General features: G+C 46.2%; 1 protein-coding gene and 1 long non-coding RNA gene across 2 annotated transcripts in view; one reads left to right on the top strand and one right to left on the bottom strand.

The window, feature by feature from the left end:
* Positions 1-14,255, bottom strand: part of COL24A1 (collagen type XXIV alpha 1 chain) — a 910,546-nt gene extending 896,291 nt beyond the window's left edge. The window contains exon 1 of the mRNA XM_069641689.1: positions 13,100-14,255. Coding sequence (XP_069497790.1) covers positions 13,100-13,155 — 56 coding nt within the window. The 5' untranslated portion in view covers positions 13,156-14,255. The remainder of the gene's footprint in view (positions 1-13,099) is intronic.
* The window catches only part of LOC138540502 (uncharacterized), a 43,366-nt gene continuing 30,258 nt past the window's right edge, over positions 12,529-25,636 (top strand). The window contains exon 1 of the long non-coding RNA XR_011288552.1: positions 12,529-12,604. This is a non-coding gene — a long non-coding RNA (uncharacterized lncRNA). The remainder of the gene's footprint in view (positions 12,605-25,636) is intronic.

Here is a 25,636-nt window from a genome sequence, read left to right as displayed (position 1 = left end):
GTAATGCAGTTCTTGGCGGTGAGGAATGGGCGACAGGCTGAGATCAATTTGCAGGTGTAGGCAGACGCGGCAGCCACTGCATTGGTTTGTCGGGTGAGAGATAAGGAGGCGTCCAGGTAGATACCCAGGGTTTTGGTATCTTTAGATACTTTAATTAGATTACCGTCAATGTTAAAGGAGCCGAACAGGGGACTTAGTTTGTTAAGTCTCTGTTGCGTGCCTAAGATGAGAAGCTCAGTCTTATCATCGTTGAGGCACAGCTCGTGCTGGGCCATCCAAGCTTGAATGACAAGGTAAATGTCATTGAGGGCTTTGGAATCAGCAATGTAGTCACCAGTGATGGGTATGAGTATCTGGGTGTCATCGGCGTAGTTCGTGTAGGTGACACCCAGATAGTCAAGCACATCAAATAATGGTTTGGTGAAGACATTATAGAGAGTAGGGGAGACACAGGACCCTTGCGGGACTCCACACGGGACTGGTGTAGGGTCGGCCGATGCGGTGGGTGAGAAAACTCTCATGTGTCTGTTGTCGAGGAATGAGCTGATCCAGTTGGATGCATTGTCAGAGAAGTGGGCAGCAGATTTCAGGTGCCGACATAGTATTTGGTGGTTTACCAAGTCGAAGGCAGCAGATAGGTCCAGTAGTAGTAGAAGGGACAGTTTACCGTTGTCTTTAAGGTCCTCAATTTGAGTTTTTAGGTCAAGAAGAGCTGTTTCAGTCCCGTGCTTGGGTCTGAAGCCAGACTGTCTTGAGCCGAGGAGGTTATAAGTTTCTAAGTAATTCTGAATCTGCAGGTATGCTGCTCTGTCAAGTATTTTAAGTAGGAACGGTACAGTGGTAATAGGTCTATAGTTCGTTGGTGTTTCAGGGTCTAGATTCGGTTTTTTTAGGAGAGGGATAACCCAGGCGTCCTTTAAATTGTTGGGTACTGTTCCAGTTAGGAATGAAGAGTTGATGAAGGTGGTTATGAACGGAGCAAGGTCATGTGCCGCTTCCTTAATGATAGGTGCTGGGCAAGAGTCACCTTGGCAGTTAGAGGGTTTTAGGTTGCGAATGATGTTTTCGACCTCGAGGATGGTGAGTGGGGTGAAGCTGAAAGGGGTGTGAGTAAAGGAGGCCGTTGGCGTGGTGGAGGGTTTAGTGGGAGGGTTGGTGAGTAGGGAAGTTTGTTTGGCGTTAATTTTTGATTGCAGGGTGGTGATTTTGTTGAGGAGAGCGTTTTGAATGTTATTGCACCATTGCCTGTCTTTAGTGCAGGTATCAGGGGCAGGGGAAGGGGCTTCCAGTTCTTTAAGGACTTTAAACAACTCCTTAGTGTTGGATTCTGCTTGTATAATACGTTGGTTATAGGTCTCCTTTTTAGCTTGTAAGTAGCCAAGTATTCACGTTGGAAGGTTAAGACTCTTTCTGGGTTTCCCCCTATCCCTGACCAAGACCAGGCATACACAGCTTGGTGGAGTAGATACTAGAGGGACCCTAGAATGCGAGAGGGCATTAGGAGGGAACTACACGAACCACCACCACACGGCAGAGGTAGAAGCATTTTATTGTTATCTACTGGATACTTCTACCCAGTTCCAAATTCAGACGTTTTATGCTGCTATTTATAGATTACATGAATGGACCAAAAAAAAGGCAGAGGTTCTGAGAGAGAGGGCAGACGCTCCATCTATAAATGAGTGCCCCGGCAGGGGTGTGCAGGGGGGGTAACATCCCCTCTCATTTACTCTGCTGAAATGTACTTCTCCACGGTTATGATGATTGTGTCATTTAACATTTGTTTATGTCTGTTCCCATCCACTGATGCAAAGTCTATCATAAACCATACAGTGGTGTGTGACTTGGCTACGATACAGACGCATGTATTCTGTGGTCTGAGTTGCTGTGCAATCTTTATAAGAGTCAGGGCTTTTGTGTGCGGTAAAGAACCTGCTCCTGCCCTGCATCTGGCAAACAGTAACACAGTGTGAAAGTAGCCTTGCATAGAGGTTTAGAAGACGTTCATTTTTCATTCCACAACTTCTGCTGACCTCTCTGTAAATAGAAATGTCCTATTGTGTGAAATGACATGGATAGCTTTTGTCAGACTAGCCATCCATAAAACGAGCAGGAATGTGCCTTTGCAATCTAGCAGAGATCGGAAGTGACAAGGCAAGGGGCCATATGGAAGGCAGATGGATTGGCTGTCTTGCGCGTATGCATCCTTTAAACATGACGGCTGTGTGCATGTGTACGGCTGGCAGCATGTGCATGCACTTGTGCGCAGGGGTTTCTGCTGGCGTTTACCATTGGAAAATAGCTAGGACAGGGTTGCAATCATAGGATAAGAATGGCATGACCGGTTAATAATGGCCAAAGAACATGGGATCAATTACTAAAGATAGGATGGGACAATACTAAACTTTTGGAGTGTTCCCTGGCATAGAAGGTGGTTGCACAATCATGTTTGCACATCTCATAGGCTATCTGTGCATACCATGATGATGTGCCTTGTCTCAAAAGGATAACAATTGTTTTAAACGTTTGAGAAAAATCAATGAAAATGACAATTTTATTGTGCCTGACAAACTATGTGTATATGTGCACAAAGCACATGCTGGTTCTCAAGGACAGATCCTCATTTGACGGGGAAAATCCCCAGAAAATATGATTATAATGTGGATGCTCTATTCTGGGAGTATCTTAAAAAAACTTTGAAAGATCTACCGAATCTAATTGCAGGTTCAGACTCAACTGTATGCATTATCCGGGCTGAAAACTACTGACCGTACCTGAGCCCCATTTCAGAATATAATGGGGAATTTAAAAAAAGACATCATGCCACAGGCTTCCTCTGAACCTCAAACTCGAATATGGATTTTTAAAATGCTTTGATTGGCTCAGGAAATTCCTCTGAGCCAAAACGTGTGTGAAACCTCTGGGATCTCTAGATCCTTTGGAAACTGGGGTAAGGAGACTAACCCCATATACTATCTTAACCCCCAAGTCATGCAATTAGGTGAAATTGCTTTCTTGTAAATTTAAATAATAGAACCCATATTTTGACATTTGACACGCACATTATGTGAAACCAAATGTAACCATTTATGTTGTCTACTCCTCTAGATAACGGGGACAAGATTTTAAAAACGGACCCATCTGCAGCCCTATTTTCTATTTCAGTGTGCTTTCTTGAGAAGGGGCCATCAAATTGTATTTTATACCCGGTTTACTTTGTCCGTGTAGTTTCTCCCATGAAAGGTTTTTATGTCAAGAAGAACTTCCCAATGTGCACCTTCTCCTCTGTCTAAATCTCCCCTGAACTTCCTTAATGTTAAGGGGTGAAATGGTATGACGATCTATCAAATTTGATAGTAAAATCGTGTGATTAAAGTACTGATAACAAGATCACATCAATACCAAGGAAGAAACCCTGGATGATTTAACTTAAGGTAAAATGACTGCCACGCAAATCAAAGAAAAACATAAAACAATAATTTTTGTTGGACATGCTTGTGGATAATACAACTTGAAAAGTGCTGCCGCATGTCACAATTGACAGCTGACCCAACGAAATTCCATGAAACACCTTGAATTTAGAGTTACACTGCTTTGAACATTTCGACATATACTATTGTTTTGGGAAGATGACAGCAAACTTGAGTCGAGCTAGTGAAGGGAAAAATTCCCCACCCACATCCAAAATGGATTACTGAAATGTGTTCAGCACGTGTATTGTATTGCATTGTAGTAGTCATAGCCTTTTCCCCATTTTTATAGCCTCAAAATGCTTTATGGTAGGAATGCCCTTGGGGACCTGAATCCAGATATGGGAAAGTTCTAAGAGGAGGCTTAGGATGCGTGTGTGCATTTGGCCACGATTAGGACTTAGGAGCGCTGGCTAGGATCTAATAATCAACCCAAGAAGCTAGGCTGGATGTCCAAGAGCTTCTTCTAGGCGGGACAGAAAGGTTGCCCTAGAAACTAGGATAATGAGAATCTCTGAGCACAATCAACAGGTTACCTTTATAGACCTACTACATATCTTCCAGGTTCTACGAACGCTGGTGAAAGGAGTCTATTAGGATCGATATCAATATGTGTAAAAGGAAGCTTCCAAAAAGAATGATCAAAATCAACTCTGAAACCAGCCTCAAGAGGGATGCATACTGGCTCCCTTTCTTATCAAGTTACTTATGCACAGCTTGGCAGTCTCCATATTAATCTACCCTTTAACATACCTCTTTTGTGCGCACATCGACCTATGCTTCTGATATCATAGGCCTCAATGTCACTTCCATTGGATTTCAGAGTTTGATGATTATTTTTATAGCACTATTGTCCTAGGAACAATCTTATAAGAAATGTTTCAAGGATATTTGTATTTGGAGAAGAAAGGACGGGGTTGTTAGAGAATTGGTTACCATGAACTGGATCATCCATCAATCCTATCTAAGGATAATCTTAGATATTCGCTTGACATTGAATCTGTAGAAAGCTGGTTTACATCTTAAATTCCTATGAAGTATGATAGACTTCAAAGGGTTCACGGGAAAAATAGGTGCTTTCTTGATGCATATGGATAAAGCTGATCTTTGATCTGGGGTATTATATACTTACCCTTGAACGCTCATGTTCTGTATAATACCTATGGTTTGTGTGATGGTTTTTGTAATGCCCTTTTGTCTGAGGTATAGTATCTTGCATTGAAATTCTTGGTTTCTGTCTCCTACTCTTGCACTCTTATTCTCTTTCTTCATTTTCTTTTTCTTTTTCCCCTTCTTCCTTCTTGTTCTATTTTTAATGTTTATGTGATGTTTGAATTGTTTATGGCGAATTGATTACTTTGCTTTCACTTGGTTGAAATATGTGAATTTTATGGAATGCTGTTCATTTATTCATGTTTGATTACTGTGAAAATAAAAATGTAACTTCCATAGAAAAATAGGTGCTACAGTATATCCCCACTGTTAATTGGACAACAGTTGTACTTTCTACTTGGGTTGGCGACAAAGTACTGAATCAAAATGAGTGCAACTGAATAATATATAAATCCGGATGGTAATATTGGAAATTCAGCATAGGGTTTTTATGAATTCTGCTTCAATTGAACCAAGTAGTGATAGGTACCAAAAACACAGACAGAGGCCACTTCCATCAGAATGGATACGTGTACTTTGTTATTCTTTTGACATCAGTATAAGCATTAAGTGAAGTACTGAGCTACGCATATACCTACTGAGTGGCCTTGTTAGGATTATGCTGGGATTCCTTGGTGTGATACCCAAACACTTCTTTGATGTAATGTTAGATTAACATTGCCTTGATTAAGAGGTGTTTTATATTGAATTGTATCACATATTTTGTACTTGTATATTATTTATTGTGGCTCACCTCTTCTAAAATGTCTGCCCTTTTAGATTGAGTTTGGCAACCTCGGGGTGATTGGGGAGAGACATAAATATGCCAAACAGAGTCATTGGGATATCTAGGCAAATATCAAAATGGTGGGCGAAACAGGTTGAATGGTGGAGGAGCTCTTGGTGTAACAGATTAGTGGGAGTGGCCATGAAATGGGTTGATCCAGATAATGTGTTGCTCCACGGCTACGCCGCTGAAAAATAAATCGTAAAGAATGTGATATTGGTAGGGATTGCCATCTCCTTTGTTTTTTTGAGACACTGTTCTGAAAGGGTTGGAAATAAGCCAGAGCTTTTACCTCTTCCCTGTCGGTATCTATTTTTAAGAAAATGGCAAGACAGGCAAAAGGACCACATTGGTTTATGCGCAAGACAAAATAATTTTTAGAACTGCATGAATTGCCTGTCATATGGCTAATGGATGGCACCAAGACTACTTTAAGGAACCATGTAATTTCGGCTTAAAAATAGGAGATGTGACTTGGATAAAGCCTACCCTTCCAATAAAGTATTGTTTTCTAAAGTGATTGCTTTTGGATCTTAAAATAACATCAGGGGGCATCTACTCGCCTTCTTGGTGACAAAGGGTAATGTACTTTTGCTGACAACAGACGAGTCTAATGAGTGACTGTCAAATGAAGTATGCTTTAGGACAGTTACTGTCATGGAGGCCATCTGGAAGACGCTAGAGGGGAGGAAGTGGGAAGGCAACTTGTGTACATATTTTTACATGTTGTATTGGTGAAATCTAGCACTCCCTGCACAGAACATGTCTAGGGTGAACCTCTGTAGTGGAGATGAGAGGGAGACCAAGAAGGAGACAGAGAGAGACAAAGAGAGAGACAGGGGGAGAGCGAGATTGAGAGACTGATAGATAGAGAATCAGAGATAGGCATAGAGAGGTAGAGAGAGAGGGAGGAGAGAGACAGGGTTAAATAGAGACAGGGAGAGAAATCGAGACAGAGAGATAGAGACAGAAAGAGACAGTGCGAGTATGGTTGTATATACACCCTGTGTAATAAGCAATGCTTATTTCCTGATGTGGTATTTTAAATGTCAGAAAGTATTTTAAACTGTATAGCTTATTTAAACTGGATATCAAATGTATTACACACTGAAGTGACCAGGTTTATCAGTTGTGTCAAGGTATCATTTGCTTATAGGTACAGATCGGGTGCCATAATTGGGTAGTAACAATATATCAGACAGCATGACGTTTAGCACTTGTGCCCGATCCACAGAATCCTCAACACAAACATCCCTTATGCAGCCCTAGGAGGCTGTAGATTGGGTGTTTCAACTGTGGGAACGTCCTATCGCAGGAGTCACGGTGGTAGGACCAAGTATGCTGAGGCTCTTTAAACGAGAACGATTGAGGTTATCTTCATCAGAATTAGAAAATATTAGCATGTTCAGCATTTAATGGTAGCAGGACACATATCCTTCCACAAAAGAGAGTTAGCAACAAAGGGTTCGAAACCATGGGTCTTAATGTATACAGTCCACTGACCTAGGAATAACTCCTGGTTTCCTGGACTGGAAAAACTTGCAATTTCAAGAATATGCTTGTGAACCCATACTGCAGGTAAGCCCTAGTAAACTTCAGATGTGCTGTCCAAACATTGGTCGTCCCCCACCTGGATGGTGGCCATGCCCTTCTGGAAGACCTTCTTGTGCCTTCCCTTTCTCCCCTGAAATGTGTCACGCATACAGCAGCACATCTCATCAAAGGACTCTGCAAATTCGACCACATCACCCCAAGTCTCATTCAACTGCACTGGCTGCCGCTGCAGGCCTGTATTATAATCAAATCCAGATGCATCTTCTAGAAGGCTGTCATCCTGAAGTGCCCAAGCTACCTCGCTGAGAAACTCAACATCTCTGGAGGCCTACTATCCACCAGAAGGACATAGGAAATGTGCAGACTGGAACTCTGTCCGTGCAGGAAGGAAAAAACCAGAAGGCAGGCCTTCTCTAAGCCCAAGACTCTGAAACCTCCTCCCCTTCAACATCCGACTTGCCCCCTCACTTCAGCAGTTTGGGAGGGAGCTTAAGACCCTCCTCTTCAAGGAATGGTTACTCCCTAACAGCTAGGTCCATACGCCATCCACTCCCCACCATGCATGGGACTGGGTGATCTAATCATCACTGTTTCCTCCCCTGGTTACTTGTAGATCCATTGCTGATAATTGCCCTGCATCCCCTGTTGTTATATCTCCACTCCCTTGTTTCTCTGCTCGCTAACCTTGTTCTTCCCCCTATGATTGCAAATCGCACATTTGCTTCCCAAAGCTAGATTCACACTCAATACATACCCTAACAATAATAATAATAATAAAAGGCAAAATCTCGGAATAGGTACGTCCGCTGGCAGTACAACTGAAAAGAAAACATTCAATTGCACTTGCCTAAGCTGCGGCTTTCCATTTGAAATGGCGTTTTAATGTTAAACTTCAGTTTGGCAGTAGGAAGTATGCTGTAATCAGACCTCACACATTGGCTCCCTGAAAAAACACACACTAGAGTAAAAGTGTTACGGTATCTGAAATATTCCACGATGAAGCTAACTGGAGGGAAAGCTCTGTAGCCGTGACTTGATTCCTCCAAAGTGTTTCCAGATTCCTCCACTGATAATTGGCTTTGATCATCGCTCTCTGTCTGCTCTTATCTGCAGATGGGCGGTACTGAAGTCGGTGCAAAGTACAATGTCCTGGAGAAAAAATTCAACTCGCAAGCTACTAGCCAGCCATAAAAAAGTCACTTGCCACCTCAATTTTATAAATACACACAGCACACCATTTCTTACTCGCCAAGAATCAAATATCATGATTGTCCTCAAGTAGTTGCAGCCCTGCAGGAAAAGGCCAGTGAAAAAAGTCCTCATTATTTACATAACATTCTAAAGAAAACTTAATAAGTCATATAGCTTAAAAGTTTGGCTTTAAATGATAATGTGCCTTAGTGGTTCAAGACAAGCCAAAACTATTTTGTTTTGGGGACTTAGCAGCTAGGAACCAAACATGGGAGGGGTGGATCTGGCACCCCTGGATTTCTGTGGAAGTCTATGGATAGTCCCCAGTTCACATCATACCTCCCCACTGGAAATATGGCTCGTGCTGGGACTCGGTGTGGCAACATTGGTCTTGTCTGGTCACTGGCATAAGCCACATGCAGGGACGTCATTTCACAAAAATGCCAGGGGTAGCGGAAGTGACATCACATGACCCTTGACGTCTGATGACATCACAGGAACTGATGGCATTTGACCTCCACCCCGAAGTGATATACATTTCATACAAGAATGGATCACCATATGTATCTTTAATATCATCCATTAGTACCCGGCGAGGGTCAACCAGAATGCAACATGCATTTTGATTGGCCCTCACCGGGCCTTACCCGGCTGGGAATCCCTTGCACGCTGTACGTGCCTTTGGTTCCCTGCAGGGGAGCATGGCAGCCCCTTAGCCAATGAGGCAATCCCCGCTCCGACCCTCCTTATGGCTGGAGGCTGCCTTCGTCCCCCGCCGGGGACTCACGTACGTTTTTTTTTCCTCCACCCCCTCCCCTGCAAACTATCCCCTCTCCTCCCTCCCAACCCCACTTACCTTCTTTTTTCTTCTTTTCTCGGGAACGGACGCGCTGGGAACAGAGTGTTCCCAGCGCGCCCCCTCCCGATGGCCGCCATGGAAAGGGAAAACGGACTATGTTTTCCCTTTCCCGGCGGCCATTTTTTTGCCTTTTTTTTCTGTTTCGAAACGTGTTTTGGATTAGAAAAAAAAGCAATTAGTACCCCGGTCTAACGGGCCGTGGTACTAATGGCAATAAGCCCCTCGACGGCGGGCCAATACCGCCCGTGGTAATGCCCCCAGGGCTTCGTTAAGGCCCCAGGGGCATTACCTGGGGCAGTATTGGCCCGCCGTCTTGTGGCTTATTGCCACAGTCTGTGTTGGTACTCATTTGTCAACCTCAGCAGGCTGAAATGCTAAGTTGACCTTGCCGGGAGTCGAACCTGAAACCTGCAGATCACACACACATTGCAGCAGCGAGCGTTCAACCCACTGAATTTACCGGCTATAGCTATCAGAAAACCACCCACTCCAGAAACAACGAGCCACATATTGCTGGAGCCTACATTTTTGTTTAAAGGATTTTTTTTAATTTTTTTAGGGGTAGCAATGGAGACCACGTGGGTAGCAAGGGAGACCTTAGGGGTCGCAGTTGCAACCCCTGGCTGCTCCTAAGTGACGTCCCTGGCCACATGTCCCTGTGTTAGCAAATCTCGGCTTTCTTAGGAAGGTGATGTGTGTAGACTGGCAAGAGCTTCCTTGCGTGATCTTATTAGCACATGTGAGTCTCAAATGAATACAACCTCTGTGAGCAAAATAAAGAAAGATATGCCTTAGATGGGGGAGGGGTGGATGGCCAGCTGCTAAGATTTAAAAGTCCATGGTTGGCAGACTCTGGTCAAGATAACAAACACTACAGCAGGTTCCTGAGACCAAAATAGCATAAACAAAGAACAGTCACCCCTCCGTTGTTTGTGGGCTTGACCCCGTTCTGCTGGTGCTCCGGGGTGGTAGAGAAATATCGCCAGTACTTGGCTGTACTGTGTACCGGCAATTTTGAAAGAGGTTTAGAGTTGAACTAATCAGTAAATAATAAAGGCTCTTTCGACCCTGACACGGCACATCCCACTCCCAGCCCTTATCTTGGGGTTCTGCAAACAATGGCTGTTCAGGCGTTTTTGACTATGGCTCCCATAATCCCTCACCTTTGACTATGCTGGCTATGGATAATGGGAGTTACAGTCCAAAACATCTGGCGAGCACAATATCGTCTGAAGGCCCACCAAACAGCTTGTGTACAGGTCTGGCTCCATTTCCCCACAACGTGAGAGCCCCTTTAGTCAGAACGAATACAGATAAACATAGGGTGACCAGATTTAAAAAGTAAAAAACCGGGACAGGGCAACTGACATAAAAGTAGGACTAACTCTTGAAAGTGGCTGTGAAGGCACTAGACTTCAGTAGAGGTTGGAGGAGAAGGGGGTTTAAGTGTTACTGTTCAAATAAACACATATTATAATGAATTGATCACAAAGTAACACTGTCTTGCGTTGTAAAATGCAGCATTTCATCTGGGTGAGAGTATGCATTCATGCCAGTCAGCTACAGAGCACCAAAAACTGGGACCGTCCAGGCAAAACCAGGATGTCTGGTCAACCTCGATAAACAGCCTGTTCCAGGAGATGGGTCGCACTCAGGGGGTAGAGAACCCTGTTTTAGCGCACTGTGCCTTACCAAATGAGAAACGTCAATTTGCATGCCAGTGTGTCCCCAGCATGAGGGCATGAGGGCATCCCGCACTGAAACGCGAGGCAATGCTCAAGCCTCCCTCAACCGCCACTGACTGGGATAATGTTTCATGAAATTGAAAAGCACAAACATGAGCAGACCTGGTCCTATATGGGTGAGCCTGAAAAAAAAAAAGAAACACGCCGTGCTGCTGACTACGGTACCCATACACCGACCCCCCGGGCCCCCAACCCCATCTCCCGGCCACGTGTACTGCTCACCAGCGACCCTCCCCCCGCATTCAAAGGCTCACAGCCTACATGTGAAAACTCACATTGCTGTGGCAGACATAGTCTAAAAATGGTTGTTCCAGTGCGCGCTTCAATGGCGCACTGCTCCTCTGCCTGGCCCTGTGCGCGCACTGGACACAGTGGCAGTGTGTGCAGACTTCGCGGGCACTGCCTGGACCACCTCCTAGTGTGCATGCGTGCAAGTGCGATGTTGGCTATTGGGCTTGGCGCTCTCCTTGCTAATTAAAGACAGCGACTGTCGGGCGGGCGCGGTGACAGGCAGCCCACTCTGGGGGAATGTGGAAGCAAACTACCAAAAGAGACTGCCCAGCCCCGCGCACAGTCACGGGCTCATGTTGCCGCCAGCCTCGTCAAGTGTGGGAGAGAGGTTTCACTTCTCATGTGAGGGACCCGTTGGGATTTTCTCTCGTAGGGCCTGCGACAGAATCAGGGGTAGAGGCAGAAAGCAGGGTGCCGGGGCCGAACGGAGGGGATGGAGGGTGTCTGGTGGTGCACAGCACTGAAGCATCTTGCAAGAGCCTGGACAGGGCATGCAATGCGACATCGCCATGGCCCGTGCCACAGGGGCCCTGGCACCTTCCCTTGCGCCCACTGCACACTCACTGGACCTGCAGTGCCTTCCGCAAGTACTGGGACGCAAATTTTGGTCATTGCAACATAAAATGTAATAAACACATTTGCCCGTGAAATACTCACCAGCCACACATGCACCCCAAAAACTGCCAAATACACTTGACTCAATGCCACGGTCACAATCTGACTCTACACGAGTAGCTCTTAAATAAACACACACCACAACGATCCCATACTAAACACACGCACCACCAAACCACCTAGGCGCAGCCCAGTCCCACTGGCAGGCTGGCCACACACAGACCCACAAACACACTGACACGTCGCGTTCGCCGGGTACTGGCAAGCGCCAGATAATGTGTGTAATGTCACTCAAAGGGAGCACTCATCGGCGCAGCGCACACTGGCCACCTCCAGTGGCCCACGGACATCCTCCGCCGTGTGAAGTCTGGAGCCGGCCCAGGGGGGCTGTGCTCCGCCTGAGAGTTCTCAATGGACGGGAGGGGGGAAATTCCGAGCGCTTATCTCGGGACACTGACGTGTAAGCGCCCGCTGCCTCTCTGCCTCTCTGCCTCCTCAGCAGCAGCTTGTCCTCCCTGAGAGGAACAAGTTCATACAGCTACACGAGGGAGGGGCTTCTGACAGACCCCCCCTCCCCTCACAGGGAGTTTGCGAGCAGGGCTCCCGACTGCCTCACCAAGCTCCTACAGCAGACATGCCCCGTAGACATATAAACGCTATTCACTTCTGTGGGCGCTTTAAATAGCCCCGCGGCACATGCCATCTACTGTATGTTATTTTTAACTTTCAGAGGCCATGGCAAGAGCAGCCACTGTGGTGGGCCACAAGGTGGGGGCAGTCGGGGGCACACGCTGCCCCCAAGAATAGCCGGCACACGAAGCTATAAACTGAGGGTGCCATACGCCCCCACACGTATGATCTTAAAATGTATTCGGGATGTAGAAGTGAGAACAGGGGCTGTGCCTTAAAGCCGGTGTTGTTGGCGCACTCTGCGGGCATGGTGAGTGATTTACACATGCATTGCCTACTAAACCTTTCAGGATTCGATGCAGACAGAGCTAGGCGGATACACAGTGTGTATTCGACTGACACACAGAATGTGCACGAGAATGCAGTGTAAACCCATTTGGGAGAGCAAGGCACACGACAGACAAGTCAAGACCGGGAGCCGCTTGCCTGAAAGGTCAGTTCGGCTGCGTTGGAGGTGGGGGTCGGGGGAAGTGCTGGGAGTCCAGTGCTGGGAGCCCGGGACTCTGCTTTCCCAACCTGGAGAAACGCCAACGAGGTTTTCCTTCTGCTCCGAGCGATCGCTTTTACAAACATCGACTGGTCATACACGGGACAGGTCTAACTTCCCCTGTGAAGTTCTAAGGGGGAAGGGTCGCTGCGCAGTGAGCCCACTAACCTCTGAAGCCGACGCTGAGTACACACTTGGGGGGGGGGTGTGGAAGGAGCAGCCCTCGGCATATATGTGTGACATAGTTTCGATACTCACGTCTCTGATGTGGGAGAGATGTGTCCACTCCTTGTCCTTGGGGCTCCTAAATGCATTTGTATGCATTTGTCCAAGCAGCGCGGTTCTAACCGAAAACAGAAGCCAACTTGAAACGCTGTGCGGTGCTGGGACTGTCCATGAAATCAGATGCCTGCAGGCTCCCCGGGACCCGTGTCAGAACCCGGCGCTCCGCATTTCAGCTCTTCAGCAGCGGGAGGGGGGGGGGGGCAGGCACAGTAGGGCTGATAGCCCAGGTAGGACTGTGAAAAGGAGGTTCCCAGGCACTTTCCCCAGAGGGTCCTCTCAGGTAGAGCTTGGCAGAAAAATACCCAGGCAGGGCTTGGCAGACAGATATCCTGGACGAGGGGGAGGAGGGGGGGCGGTGATGGGTTAGGGGTATCCCAAGCAGGGGTTGACCCAAATCGTAATCCTTGACAGAGTGGCGTCCGGAGCAGTGCTGCACGAAGTAGTGGCCCTGACAGTAACGGGGAGTGCGCAGCACCCCCAGGGCAGTGCTTTTCAGAAGGGGTGTCTCTGGCTGTGCTTCTCCCAAGCAGTAATTGTCAGAAAGGAGTCCCAGTCCGAGCGTGAACGAGGGGTCTTCCAGGCAGCGAGTGTCCCGTGCAGGGCTTGTCAGACGGCTGTCCCAGCACCGCTTGGCGATGGGAGTCCAGGCAGGACTGTGTCACTCAGAGATGTCCCAAGCAGCGCGTGTGGAAGTTATTAAGCCCGGCTCATGGCGCTACAAAATGCGCTCGCCCAGGGAGTCCGGCCGCTTATTCCTGAGGCTCCCTTCCCTGCTCCTGCTCCTTCAGTGTGGGGGGACAGGATGCTGCAGTCCTTAGCTGCTGCCGGCGCAGCGTCCCGCAGCAGTGCCAGCGTGTGTGGACGGAGGTGGTGGGCTGGGCGTCCAGTGGCAGCGGTGTCCCTCGGCGCCTCTTGCTAGAAGGGAGAGCAGCAGCCGCCGCAGCGCTCCAGGGGCTGGGTGTTAAATTTCAGCGCTTCCCCGGCTTGCGGTGACGTCACGCTGGCCGCACGCCGAGGGAGCCTCTCGGGCCGCAGCGCCCGGACCCGCCTGCGGGGGCGCTCTGCAGCCGGCTGCCACGAAGCCTGCGCTGGAGCGAGCGAGAGAGCGTCCCGGAGCGCCAGCTCTGCCGCGGATGCAAGTCCCTCCTGCACTGAGATGTTGTCAGGTTTGCTTTCCTTGGCACCTCCCCTTTTCGCGAGAACAGCCCTATTTTGAGAAGAACGGGGGTCTGTCCGATTTACAGCAAGTGACTAATCAAACCAATATGTGTATGTTTCCAGCTGTACCTTTCGCATAATTCAAAGTGTGTTGATCAGTGCCACTTACCTATGTGAAGCTCAACATACCCTTGAGTTGCTATTTTTAGAGTTGTATTTGCTCCCTGTCCGTGTAGAATGCATTCCAACTCCACCTCCAACTTCTGTATGGTCTAAGAAAAGCAACTGAAACAGACCTTTTATACATGCTGTGTTTGCGTGTTTTAGGATTGTGGTCGGGACTATTGAAAAAGTGAATGGCAAGTAAATGCAACACAGACGCACATGCATGCCTCCGAAAACAGCACATAGGTCCACCCTGTGTGCGAAGCATGGCCAGGTCAGTATTGAAAAACGCAGCAGAGAACTGATGTCTACGAGGGTAAAAAGATACATTTTAACAGTGGGTAATGCGCCTCGTGGCAACTCAGAAGTGCTCTGTACTGTTAAGATCTGACATTTTAACAGTGGGTAAAGCGCCTCGGGGCAGCTCAGAGGGGCTGTTAAAGGACTCGGGTAAGATTGGAGGGACTCTGTACTGTGAAGATCCAACATTTTAACAGTGGGTAATGCGCCTCGGGGCAACTCAGAAGTGCTCTGTACTGTTAAGATCTGACATTTTAACAGTGGGTGAAGCGCCTCGGGGCAGCTAGGAGGGGCTCTGTACTGTTACGATCTGACATTTTAACAGTGGGTAAAGCGCCTCAAGGCAGCCCGGAGGGGATCTGTAATGCAAAGATCTGACATTTTAACAATGGTTAAAGCGCATCGGGGCAGCTTGGAGGGGCTGTTAAGCACCTTGGGGCAGTTTGGAGGGGCTCTGTACTGTGAAGATCTGACATTTTAACAGTGGGTAAAGCGCCTCAGCGCAACTCGGAGGGGCTCTGTACTGTGAAGATCCGACATTTTAACAGTGGGTAAAGCTCCTCGGGGCAGCTCAGAGGGGCTGTTAAGCGCCTTAGGGCAGCTCGGAGGGGCTCTGTACTGTGAAGATGTGACATTTTAACAGTGGGTAAAGCACCTCGGGGCAGCTTGGAGGGGCTGTTAAGTGCCTCGGGGCAGCTCGGAGGGGTTCTGTACTGTGAAGATCTGACTATTTAACAGTGGGTAATGCGCCTCGAGGCAGCCCGGAGGGGATCTGTACTGCGAAGATCCAACATTTTAACAATGGTTAAAGCGCATCGGGCAGCTCAGAGGGGCTGTTAAGCGCCTCGGGGCAGCTCGGAGGGAGGGGCTCTGTACTGTGACGATCCGACATTTTAACAGTGGGTAAAGCTCCTCGAGACAGCCCGGAGGGGATCTGTAATGCAAAGATCCAACATTTTAACAATGGTTAAAGCGCATCGGGGCAGCTTGGAGGGGCTGTTAAGCACCTTAGGGCAGCTTGGAGGGGCTCTGTACTGTGAAGATCCGACATTTTAACAGTGGGTAAAGCTCCTCGGGGCAGCTCAGAGGGGCTGTAAAGCACCTCAGGGCAGCTCGGAGGGGCTCTGTACTGTGAAGAACTGACATTTTAACAGTGGGTAATGCGCCTCGAGGCAGCCCGGAGGGGATCTGTACTGTGAAGATCCGACATTTTCACAGTGGGTAAAGTGCCTTGGGGCAGCTCGGAGGGGCTGTTAAGCGCCTCAGGGCAGCTCGGAGGGGCTCTGTACTGTGAAGATCCGACATTTTAGCAGTGGGTAAAGCGCCTCGGACCAGGTTGGAGGGGCTGTTAAGCTTCTCGGGGCAGCTCGGAGGGGCTCTGTACTGTGAAGATCTGACATTTTAACAGTGGGTAAAGCTCCTCGGGGCAGCTCAGAGGGGCTGTTAAGCGCCTTAGGGCAGCTCGGAGGGGCTCTGTATTGTGAAGATGTGACATTTTAACAGTGGGTAAAGCACCTCGGGGCAGCTTGGAGGGGCTGTTAAGTGCCTCGGGGCAGCTCGGAGGGGTTCTGTACTGTGAAGATCTGACTATTTAACAGTGGGTAATGCGCCTCGAGGCAGCCCGGAGGGGCTCTGTACTGTGAAGATCCGACATTTTAACAGTGGGTAACGCTCCTCGGGGCAGCTCAGAGGGGCTTTTAAGCGCCTCAAGGCAGCTCGGAGGGGCTCTGTACTGTGAAGATCTGACATTTTAACAGTGGGTAAAGCACCTCGGGGCAGCTCGGCGGGGCTGTTAAGCACCCCAGGGCAGCTCAGAGGGGTTCTGTACTGTGAAGAACTGACATTTTAACAGTGGGTAATGCGCCTCGAGGCAGCCCGGAGGGGATCTGTACTGTGAAGATCCGACATTTTCACAGTGGGTAAAGTGCCTTGGGGCAGCTCGGAGGGGCTGTTAAGCGCCTCGGGGCAGCTCGGAGGGGCTCTGTACTGTGAAGATCCGACATTTTAGCAGTGGGTAAAGCGCCTCGGAGCAGGTTGGAGGGGCTGTTAAGCTTCTCGGGGCAGCTCGGAGGGGCTCTGTACTGTGAAGATCTGACATTTTAACAGTGGGTAATGCGCCTCGAGGCAGCCCAGAGGGGATCTGTACTGTGAAGATCCGACATTTTCACAGTGGGTAAAGTGCCTTGGGGCAGCTCGGAGGGGCTGTTAAGCGCCTCGGGGCAGCTCAGAGGGGCTCTGTACTGTGAAAATCCGACATTTTAGCAGTGGGTAAAGCGCCTCGGAGCAGGTTGGAGGGGCTGTTAAGCTTCTCGGGGCAGCTCGGAGGGGCTCTGTACTGTGAAGATCCGACATTTTAACAGTGGGTAAAGCGCCTCGGGGCAACTCGGAGGGGCTCTGTACTGTGAAGATCCGACATTTTAACAGTGGGTAAAGCTCCTTGGGGCAGCTCAGAGGGGCTGTTAAGCGCCTCAGGGCAGCTCGGAGGGGCTCTGTACTGTGAAGATCTGACATTTTAACTGTGGGTAAAGCACCTCGGGGCAGCTCGGCGGGGCTGTTAAGCACCTCGGGGCAGCTCGGAGTGGTTCTGTACTGTGAAGATCTGACATTTTAACAGTGGGTAATGCGCCTCGAGGCAGCCTGGAGGGGATCTGTACTGTGAAGATCCGACATTTTAACAGTGGGTAAAGTGCCTTGGGGCAGCCCGCAGGGGCTGTTAAGCACCTCGGGGCAGCTCAGAGGGGCTCCGTACTGTGAAGATATGACATTTTAACAGTGGGTAAAGTGCCACGAGGTAGCCTGGAGGGGATCTGTACTGTGAAAATCATACATTTTAACAGTGGGTAAAGCGCTTTGGGGCAACTAGGAGGGGTTCTGTACCGTGAAGATCTGACATTTTAACAGTGGGTAAAGCTCCTCGGGTCAGCTCGGAGGGGCTGTTAAGCGCCTCAGGGCAACTCGGAGGGGCTCTGTACTGTGAAGATCTGACATTTTAACAGTGGGGAAAGCTCCTCGGGTCAGCTCGGAGGGGCTGTTAAGCGCCTCGGGGCAGCTCGGAGGGGCTCTTTACTGTGAAGATCTGACATTTTAACAGTAGGTAAAGCGCCTCGAGGCAGCCGGAGGGGATCTGTAATGCAAAGATCCGACATTTTAACAATGGTTAAAGTGCCTCGGGGCAGCTCGGAGGGGCTTTTAAGTGCCTCCGGGCAGCTCAGAGGGGATCTGTACTGTGAAGCCCCGACATTTTAACAGTGGATAAAGCGCCTCGAGGCAGCCCGGAGGGGCTGTTAAGCTTCTTGGGGCAGCTCGGAGGGGCTCTGTACTGTGAAGACCCGACATTTTAACAGTGGGTAAAGCGCCTCGAGGCAGCCCGGAGGGGCTGTTAAGCACCTCGGGACAGCTCGGAGGGGCTCTGTACTGTGAAGATCCGACATTTTAACAGTGGGTAAATCGCCTCGGGGCAGGCCGGTGGGGCTCTTACTGTGAAGAGCCAAGCTTAACCTGCTGTTGATATTCAAACCGAAATAGCGAGGAAATATTGTTTTATTTTCTGAGGTCCATTCAAGAAGTACCATTCAGTCTGGTAATATTAACACCTGTTGCTAAGTGTACCATATGTTAATGGACAATACTATATGCATACCCACATTGCCAGTTCTAGCTCTTGGAAATGTGACTGCCAAGTTTTAGATGAGACTAGACATTCTCCACTGCTGCACATTGGGACACCAGGGTATCTTTCCACTTGCAGGTAGCAAAACCATTTTGTGGTCTAACCAACCCACTTTGCGGGAGCAGTTGGGGCGGTGCTCCTCTACTTTTTGAAAATTAAGTTTTACTGTTCCTAGACTTTTATTTGAAAAAGAAACCGTTCCGGTATCGTTTAGTTTTAAAATAAGCAGTTGAAACTTGCACTTAAGTGCACTGCACTGAACGTTCCCTTAAACAGCAGGCACATTTGTCTGGGGGTTTGTATTGTGTGTAAAAGGGGGTGTGGCAATGGGATTTGTGGAGAGCGGGGCAGGCCACCAGGGAACATAGATCCACTACTTCATTATGAGTTTGGCTGTAATTCGGTGATAATACTGCAGAATGACTGCCACAACCGTTTACTGTTACAGCTAATTGGTCCTGTGGGTTTACCACAGGATTACAGGTGGTAGTAGGGCACTGTTAGTCCCCATTAATCAAGTCCGTTAGGATTCCCTTGTGGATTTTTTGCAGAATCACAACCGGCGGAATTACTGAGTGCTAATTCTGCTGATTTTTGGATTTACCCCCAAAAAATCACCAGAATGACTGCTTGCTAATTCTGCTGGTGGTAATTCCACCAAAGCTTGTAATTTGGTGGTGCAGGAAAAATGGAGGTAACAGAATGACCTCTACTTATTTGCCCGCACCGTCAAACTTGTAATGAGGACCAGCTTTCGGGTATGGCTGCACAGGTCCCATGGAAATGTGCCAGCTACACCTGTTGTACAGTATGTCATGCAGCCTTTGGCCACTAAGCTGTGCAGTCTGGTAAATTTGAGGTATGCACTCTCACGTCATCAAGGCACCTGTTTAGATGTCCAGCTTTTCCTAAAACATCCAAGCAGTGCACCACGCAATGTTTATAGTCCCCCACTAAACTTTCTTTGCATGTATCTCATTGAATGTGGGCTAAGCAGACAATGGGCCTCATTACGATCATGCCGGTCCGGTAACAACGGTGCCGATAGGCTTACCAGCACTGTTGTTACCGGACCAGCACTCTCCGAGTCTGCGGGTGGCTGCCGTCCCGCCCAACAGGTCTGACCTGGCGGGTGAGACATAACCCACCTGCAGACTTTCCGGGAAGCACTAGCACCATTATTAACGGTGCTGTTGCTTCCATGGTCCCCATTCCCAAATGGGAATGGGGATTAACAATTGCCGCCGCCTGACTTACCGGAACGCCGTGGCTGAAATGCCCCGGTTATTCCGGCAAGTCAGGCGATGGTAATTCGTTACGGGTCTGGCGGCTACCTGCCGGTTTTTCCAGCACGGTTTCCTCCAGACTCATAATGAGGGCCAATGTGTATTAGAGCATTCCAACAGTTCCAATACCGACAGGCCCACGTGATAACTGTAAAAGGGATCTCTCAAGTCTCAAAACCGAATATGATAACTATTCTTGAAAATAATCAAAAGAAAGTTGGTAAAAAGAGATACATGTGACCTATTGACGATGTTTTTGGAGTAGAATGGTTTTCTTTTCAAAATATAACATAAATGCGTATGTTAACACATTTATGTTGTATCTTGAAAAGAAAACTATTCTTGAAAAAATCAATCTATAAAAAACTATATGCGATCCTTTGATAATATTTTTGGGATATGGCGTGGGAGTGGGACCCAAGAACAATTATAAGAGTTTTTTGAAGCAAATGGAATACATTCAAGAATTCTCCTTACAAGTGAATGCAGAAAAGTGATGATTCAATTTCTTGCTGTTGAAGTCTTTTGGGAGAGTGGGAGATTGGAAACAATGATCTATTCCAAACCGACAGATAGAAACAGTCTAAAAATGGCTAACAGTTTTTATCCAAGAAAAACTATTGATATTATTCCAAACAGTCCGTTTGTAAGATACAAAATAATCATATCAAAAGAAGAGGAATATAAATTGAAGAGTAGAGAATTGACTCATAAATTCATAACCAGAGATTATGATGAGAAGAAAATAACAGAGACAACACAGAGAGTCGAACAATTGCAGCAAATGAAACTGTCAGAATCAGGAACTCAAGAAATGGCACCCAATCTATTATATGTTACTACATACTGTATTCAGAGTCACGGGATCTAGAAGGTCATTATGAAACATTGGGAGGGCTTAAGACTAGATGATTCTTTTCAGTGGTCAAGTCCTAAGAAAAAAAGTCGGGGGACTCATTAACATACCAATTGAATGAGGAGTCACCAGAAAATAGCATATTAATGTGCCCTCTGAAAAAAGTTGGGGGACTCCTGAAAAAAGTGGGTGGATTCCGTCCACCCTCATGTACCTCAACTTGAGCCCTGCGTTAAATCTATTGTTTACGGAACCCCCAGTTTTTGCTTATAGAAAAAGCAAACATTCAGGAATTTACTAGTACAAGTTGATGTAAGAGATTTCAGAACATGCAAGGAGACTTGGAAAGGAACAGTATCATGTAGTAACTGTCAACAATGCCTTACATCATAAAAGGGAACCATCTCAGTCATCCTTATACAGGCAAACTGATTTTTCTAAAGTATTCAGCGACCTTTGACACACAGAATGTGATCTAAGGGATTAGATGCCCATGTGGAATTTATTGTGTGGGTTTAACAATAAGGAATGCAAAAATACGATGGACGGAGCACAAGTCAAACCTGCGCTTAAATGAGAAATCACCAGGAGCAGTAGACTGTATGCGAAATAGACACACTATTTTGAAATTGACTTTACGCAGGAGAGGGGAACATTTGCAAGTATTACTAGACAAGAGAGACTCATTTTGGATAAAGAAATTGGAAGCAGTAGATCCAAAGGATTAACTATGGAATGGAATGTATCTTGCTATGTCTGAGAAAGAAGGGGAAATATGTGACAACAATACGAAGGCATTGCATGTGGGATTGCAAAGTGACTTTGATAAACAGTAGAGTACTCTGCAATTGGTTAAAAGCTATGGAGAACAGATTAGACATGATTGTGAAATTTAATGAGTCAGGAGATGATGGGAAACAATATAATCAAAAGGTACTGACAACAATGATAATGTAACTTGTGAGGCACGTGAATGGTCAGTGATGTGTTTTCATAGAAATACTGATTGGAGGAGAAGAACGGATTGACATTGCATTTGGATCTGAAGAAGGAGGGATAAGATGACTTTTGGATACTCCAGAGACAGTTGACTTGCTGTAGAGGAAGTAGGAAAAAGATATATCATACAGAATGGACAATGAAGCAATAATTCATTCATATTTTCTAAAAAAGGTTCCACTCAAAAGTAAGTGACTACGGGAGACACTGTATGAAGGTTAGTTATTCAGTTAGTTAAACAAGGTGAGCTAATGAAAAGTAGTGGTAACTCTAAGATATGATTATAAACACGATTAACTTTATTGATGATTATAGGAAGGCAGATCAGAACGTATCCTGAAGAAGGTTGTTCGTTCCGAAACACGTAGATATTAGAATTCAACAGATAAATGAAAAACTCCATAGTTTATTTGATCTGTTGAAATCAGCTGGAGAAATTGAAGAATCATGGAATTGCAGAGACTTACTGGTTTCATACCTCTCTAATAATTAATGTGTAATTGTAAAATGTGAAGAAGATGAAAAGATGAAGAGCAATGTTAATTGTGAAATAAGTAAGATAGTATTTATAACAAGATAGCAGGTTGATATAAAACAATTAATAGAATGAGCGTATGGTTGTCTGTAGACAGATTAGTGACTGATAAAAGATATTGTTATCATTTTCAAGGAGGGGTTGTGTTTTAGCCTGATTAGAGTGTGTCAGGGGATTCGATAGCATTTATGAAATACATTTTTGGCAATATTTTGTACTTAGATCTCTGATAGCCAATAGATCAAACCAGACGCACCAGAAATATTTGCAGCAGTGGGAACAGAGAAATTGAGTTTGAATAAGAGAGAGTGTGCCCTAACCAAGATCAGGTATAGTAACTACCAACCACATACATTATAAGAGTTTTAAATACTTATCACGGCAAAAATGGTTCAGACATTTCTTTAATGTCACCGTATATCCCTGATGATGCAAAAATCAGAGTGAAACATGTGAGGGTGAAGTGTGTACAATAGACATCACATGCATTTGGTTACTTATGATTCAACAAAATATAAATAAGCAAACATTAGATGTACGTATATGATCAAAATAGCTTGTTTAAAAATCAGATTCTTGCCTCAAAATTCACAGTACCAATTTCCCAAAAACATATCATGAGTTCCAGTTCTAATCTTTGTATACTTGTTCATCATTGATAAAAGGTACACTTTTACTAGCAACATCATTATTCTAGTAACACACTTAAGTCTTGATATTAAATATTTTTGCAAAGGCAAAGGATATTACAAAAACATCGGCACTATTTACAGTAACATTGACACTTGGTATGTGAGTGTCATTTTGGAATCTCCTGCAGCCAACCTTGTGAAAATGTTTTACTATGCTTACAATAAGTCAAATCTCCTTTCATGCCCACTACATGCATAAGGCTCAAAAAAGAACACAAATAGACCCACTCTCCAAGAAATAGCAACATTGACAGATGATGTATTTGATTTGGTTACTTGTATGATGTGCACCATCAACAAAGGTATTTGAGGGCTCTTCCAGCCATGGAAAAAGAAAAATATAGTACATCTAGAGACGGCAGGTTCTAGAATTAACTGAGGCAATATGAAGGAACCTAAGACACCCATGTCTTCAAATTCCATGGAAGTGCTAAAAGATTTTGTGTCAGAGGCATCCCTACTGGGAGAGAGTTCCACAATTGGCCAACCTGTGTGGAAAATCAGTGAACAATTCCATGGGTGTAGTGATACTGGGGAACATCAATCAACAATTTACTCAGAGTCCTAAGATACCTATTTGGGGTATACATTTTCAAGTTACATTCCAAGTAATGTGGCATCTTGCCATAGATGAATTTATGCACAAGGGCCAGAGCTTTAAACTTGACTCTAGCTTTTAAATGTAAACAATGTAAGTTATGATATGATATTATATGGCATTTATAACATGCCTATAAAAAAGTGTTTCAAAGCACGACGAGGTAAGGGAGGGGGAAACAGGGGAAGACAGACAACGATCCTACTAGGCCAGGTGTCATTCAGATCGCGCAAGTGCAAGGGAGGGGAAGGAGGAGAAGTGAGGGGGGGAATGGAAGAATTAAGTGTAAATGGGATAAGATAATAAATAAATAACAATAAATACGCAATAATAAAAGTGCGGCCAGCAGGTGGCAAGTGAAAGGGTAAGTGCAGATGTCCGGTGTCAAGTGCAGGAAGTGGGACTGTAGGGATACAGAAAACAGTCACCAAGTGCAGGGGTTATCAGGAACCGACTGGTGGGGGAGTGGATTTGGGCCCGAGATCGGAGGGTGGCCAGGTAACCAGTGCAGTTTCCGTATCAGCCAGGAAATCAACAAGGGAGAAGAGGAGAAAAAGCAGACGAGAAGAGAAACATTTTGAGGTGCTTACGGAACCGAAGATGATTCTCCTCAAGTTTCAGGGAGGCAGGGAGGCTGTTCCAGAGGGAGGCCCCAGCCGAAGAGAGAAATCTACCACCAGCTCATTGCTTGGAGAAGCGACTGACCTTGAGGGAATTGGAGGCAGATGAGCGATGAGCTCGAGAAGGAAGGTATTTAGGAAGAGAGAGTTGAAGGTATTGAGGCCCCAGGCTCCAGAAGGCCTTGTGGACGATGCAGTGGGTTTTGAACTTAATCCTCGCAACCACTGGGAGCCAGTGCAGAGATTTCAGTCCTGGAGAGATACGATCCCTGGGCTTGAGGCCAAGTACAAGTCTCGCAGTTCTGTTCTGGATAAGTTGCAGAGGGCGGAGAGTAGAAGCAGGTAGATTTAGAAAGAGGCTGTTACAATAGTCCAGCATGGAGAGAACCAGATCTCTGGAGACAGTGAGCTTCTGTGGGAAGGAGAGGAAAGGAAGAATACCTCTGAGGAGGTGTAGCTTATAGTGTGACTTCTTAGAGATGTCAGAGATGTGTTCTGTAAAACTGAGGATATCTAATAACTTCGAGGGAGTATTAGTGATAATTCTTACTGAAGGATTATTCAACAACTGAAGATGATTTGTGACATAGCTGGGAGTTCTGAGGAATAACGAATTACAGTTAGTGATTTGTGAATTGATAATGGGATGAACAATAAGTCCACAGTGATCCTGTGAAAAAATGGGTTTAATCTGATGGAGTAGCATGGCCGTATGGTATGTCATGTTGCTGAATATCTGATTGGTATGATTAGCAATAGACAGCTTTACGTCAAATATTACACCTAATGTTTCACTTTATCTTGGGACTGTGATGTTCCCGAAAAAGTCTAGTATTTTACAGGATGCAATGATTGTTTGTAGGGTATTTCTCATAGAGACAAGAAGAGTTTGTTTTGATCTTGGAAGGAATCAGACCTAGCAATTTTCTCTCATCTATGTTTCCATTCGACCAAAAATAACCAGCATCCTCTTCAGGACCTTGTTATATTCACCATGCATGTTAAAGACCAACAGACCAACTGCATGTGGTTAGCATCGTTTTGAAAGTATATATCATAGTTTAGTAACATTTGATGTAGAGGTTTGATTTACATAGAGGCTACATTTTCCCACAAAGTGTCAGTTGACATGATAATATTTGATTGGTTCAGTCCTAGGATGTTCTACTTCCAGGTGATGACCGGATAGGTTCAACATATTTAGCAATGTGACAAGGGTTGGTTCTTTTCAGTTTTGGGCCTACATCCACTGTTCTTTCATAACTATTGGTAGGAACATATTCCATTGTCAGTATATGGCTTTTCAGAATTGCCAAACAAACCCATATTCAGGAATTTGCAATGTGCCCCAGTAGCATAAAAGATGACAAAGGTATTGAATTATGTACATTTAGTGATTATTGAGTTAGTCATGTGCCTAGACTGTGGCTGACTTTTCTGCCTGTGTAAAATGGTCCCACAGAGTGGAATCCATTTAACCTGGATAAGTCCTTTGTGGGCCCTGCCTTCATATCATCAACATTTAAGTTGTCTTTCTTTTTCTCTAGGGCCTGGAGGGTCACATGACTAGCCTTGTCCCTATGTGTGTTTATGAGACTTGATGGTCTTCTTTTGCCACTGGATGTGTGTAT

Source organism: Ambystoma mexicanum, chromosome 1q (assembly GCF_040938575.1).
Source record: "Ambystoma mexicanum isolate Mex_15411 chromosome 1q, UKY_AmexF1_1, whole genome shotgun sequence".
In the NCBI taxonomy this organism is placed as follows: Eukaryota; Metazoa; Chordata; class Amphibia; order Caudata; family Ambystomatidae; genus Ambystoma; species Ambystoma mexicanum.
The sequence above is the reverse complement of the archived record's forward strand: the minus strand, read 5'-3'. Positions and strand labels throughout refer to the sequence as shown.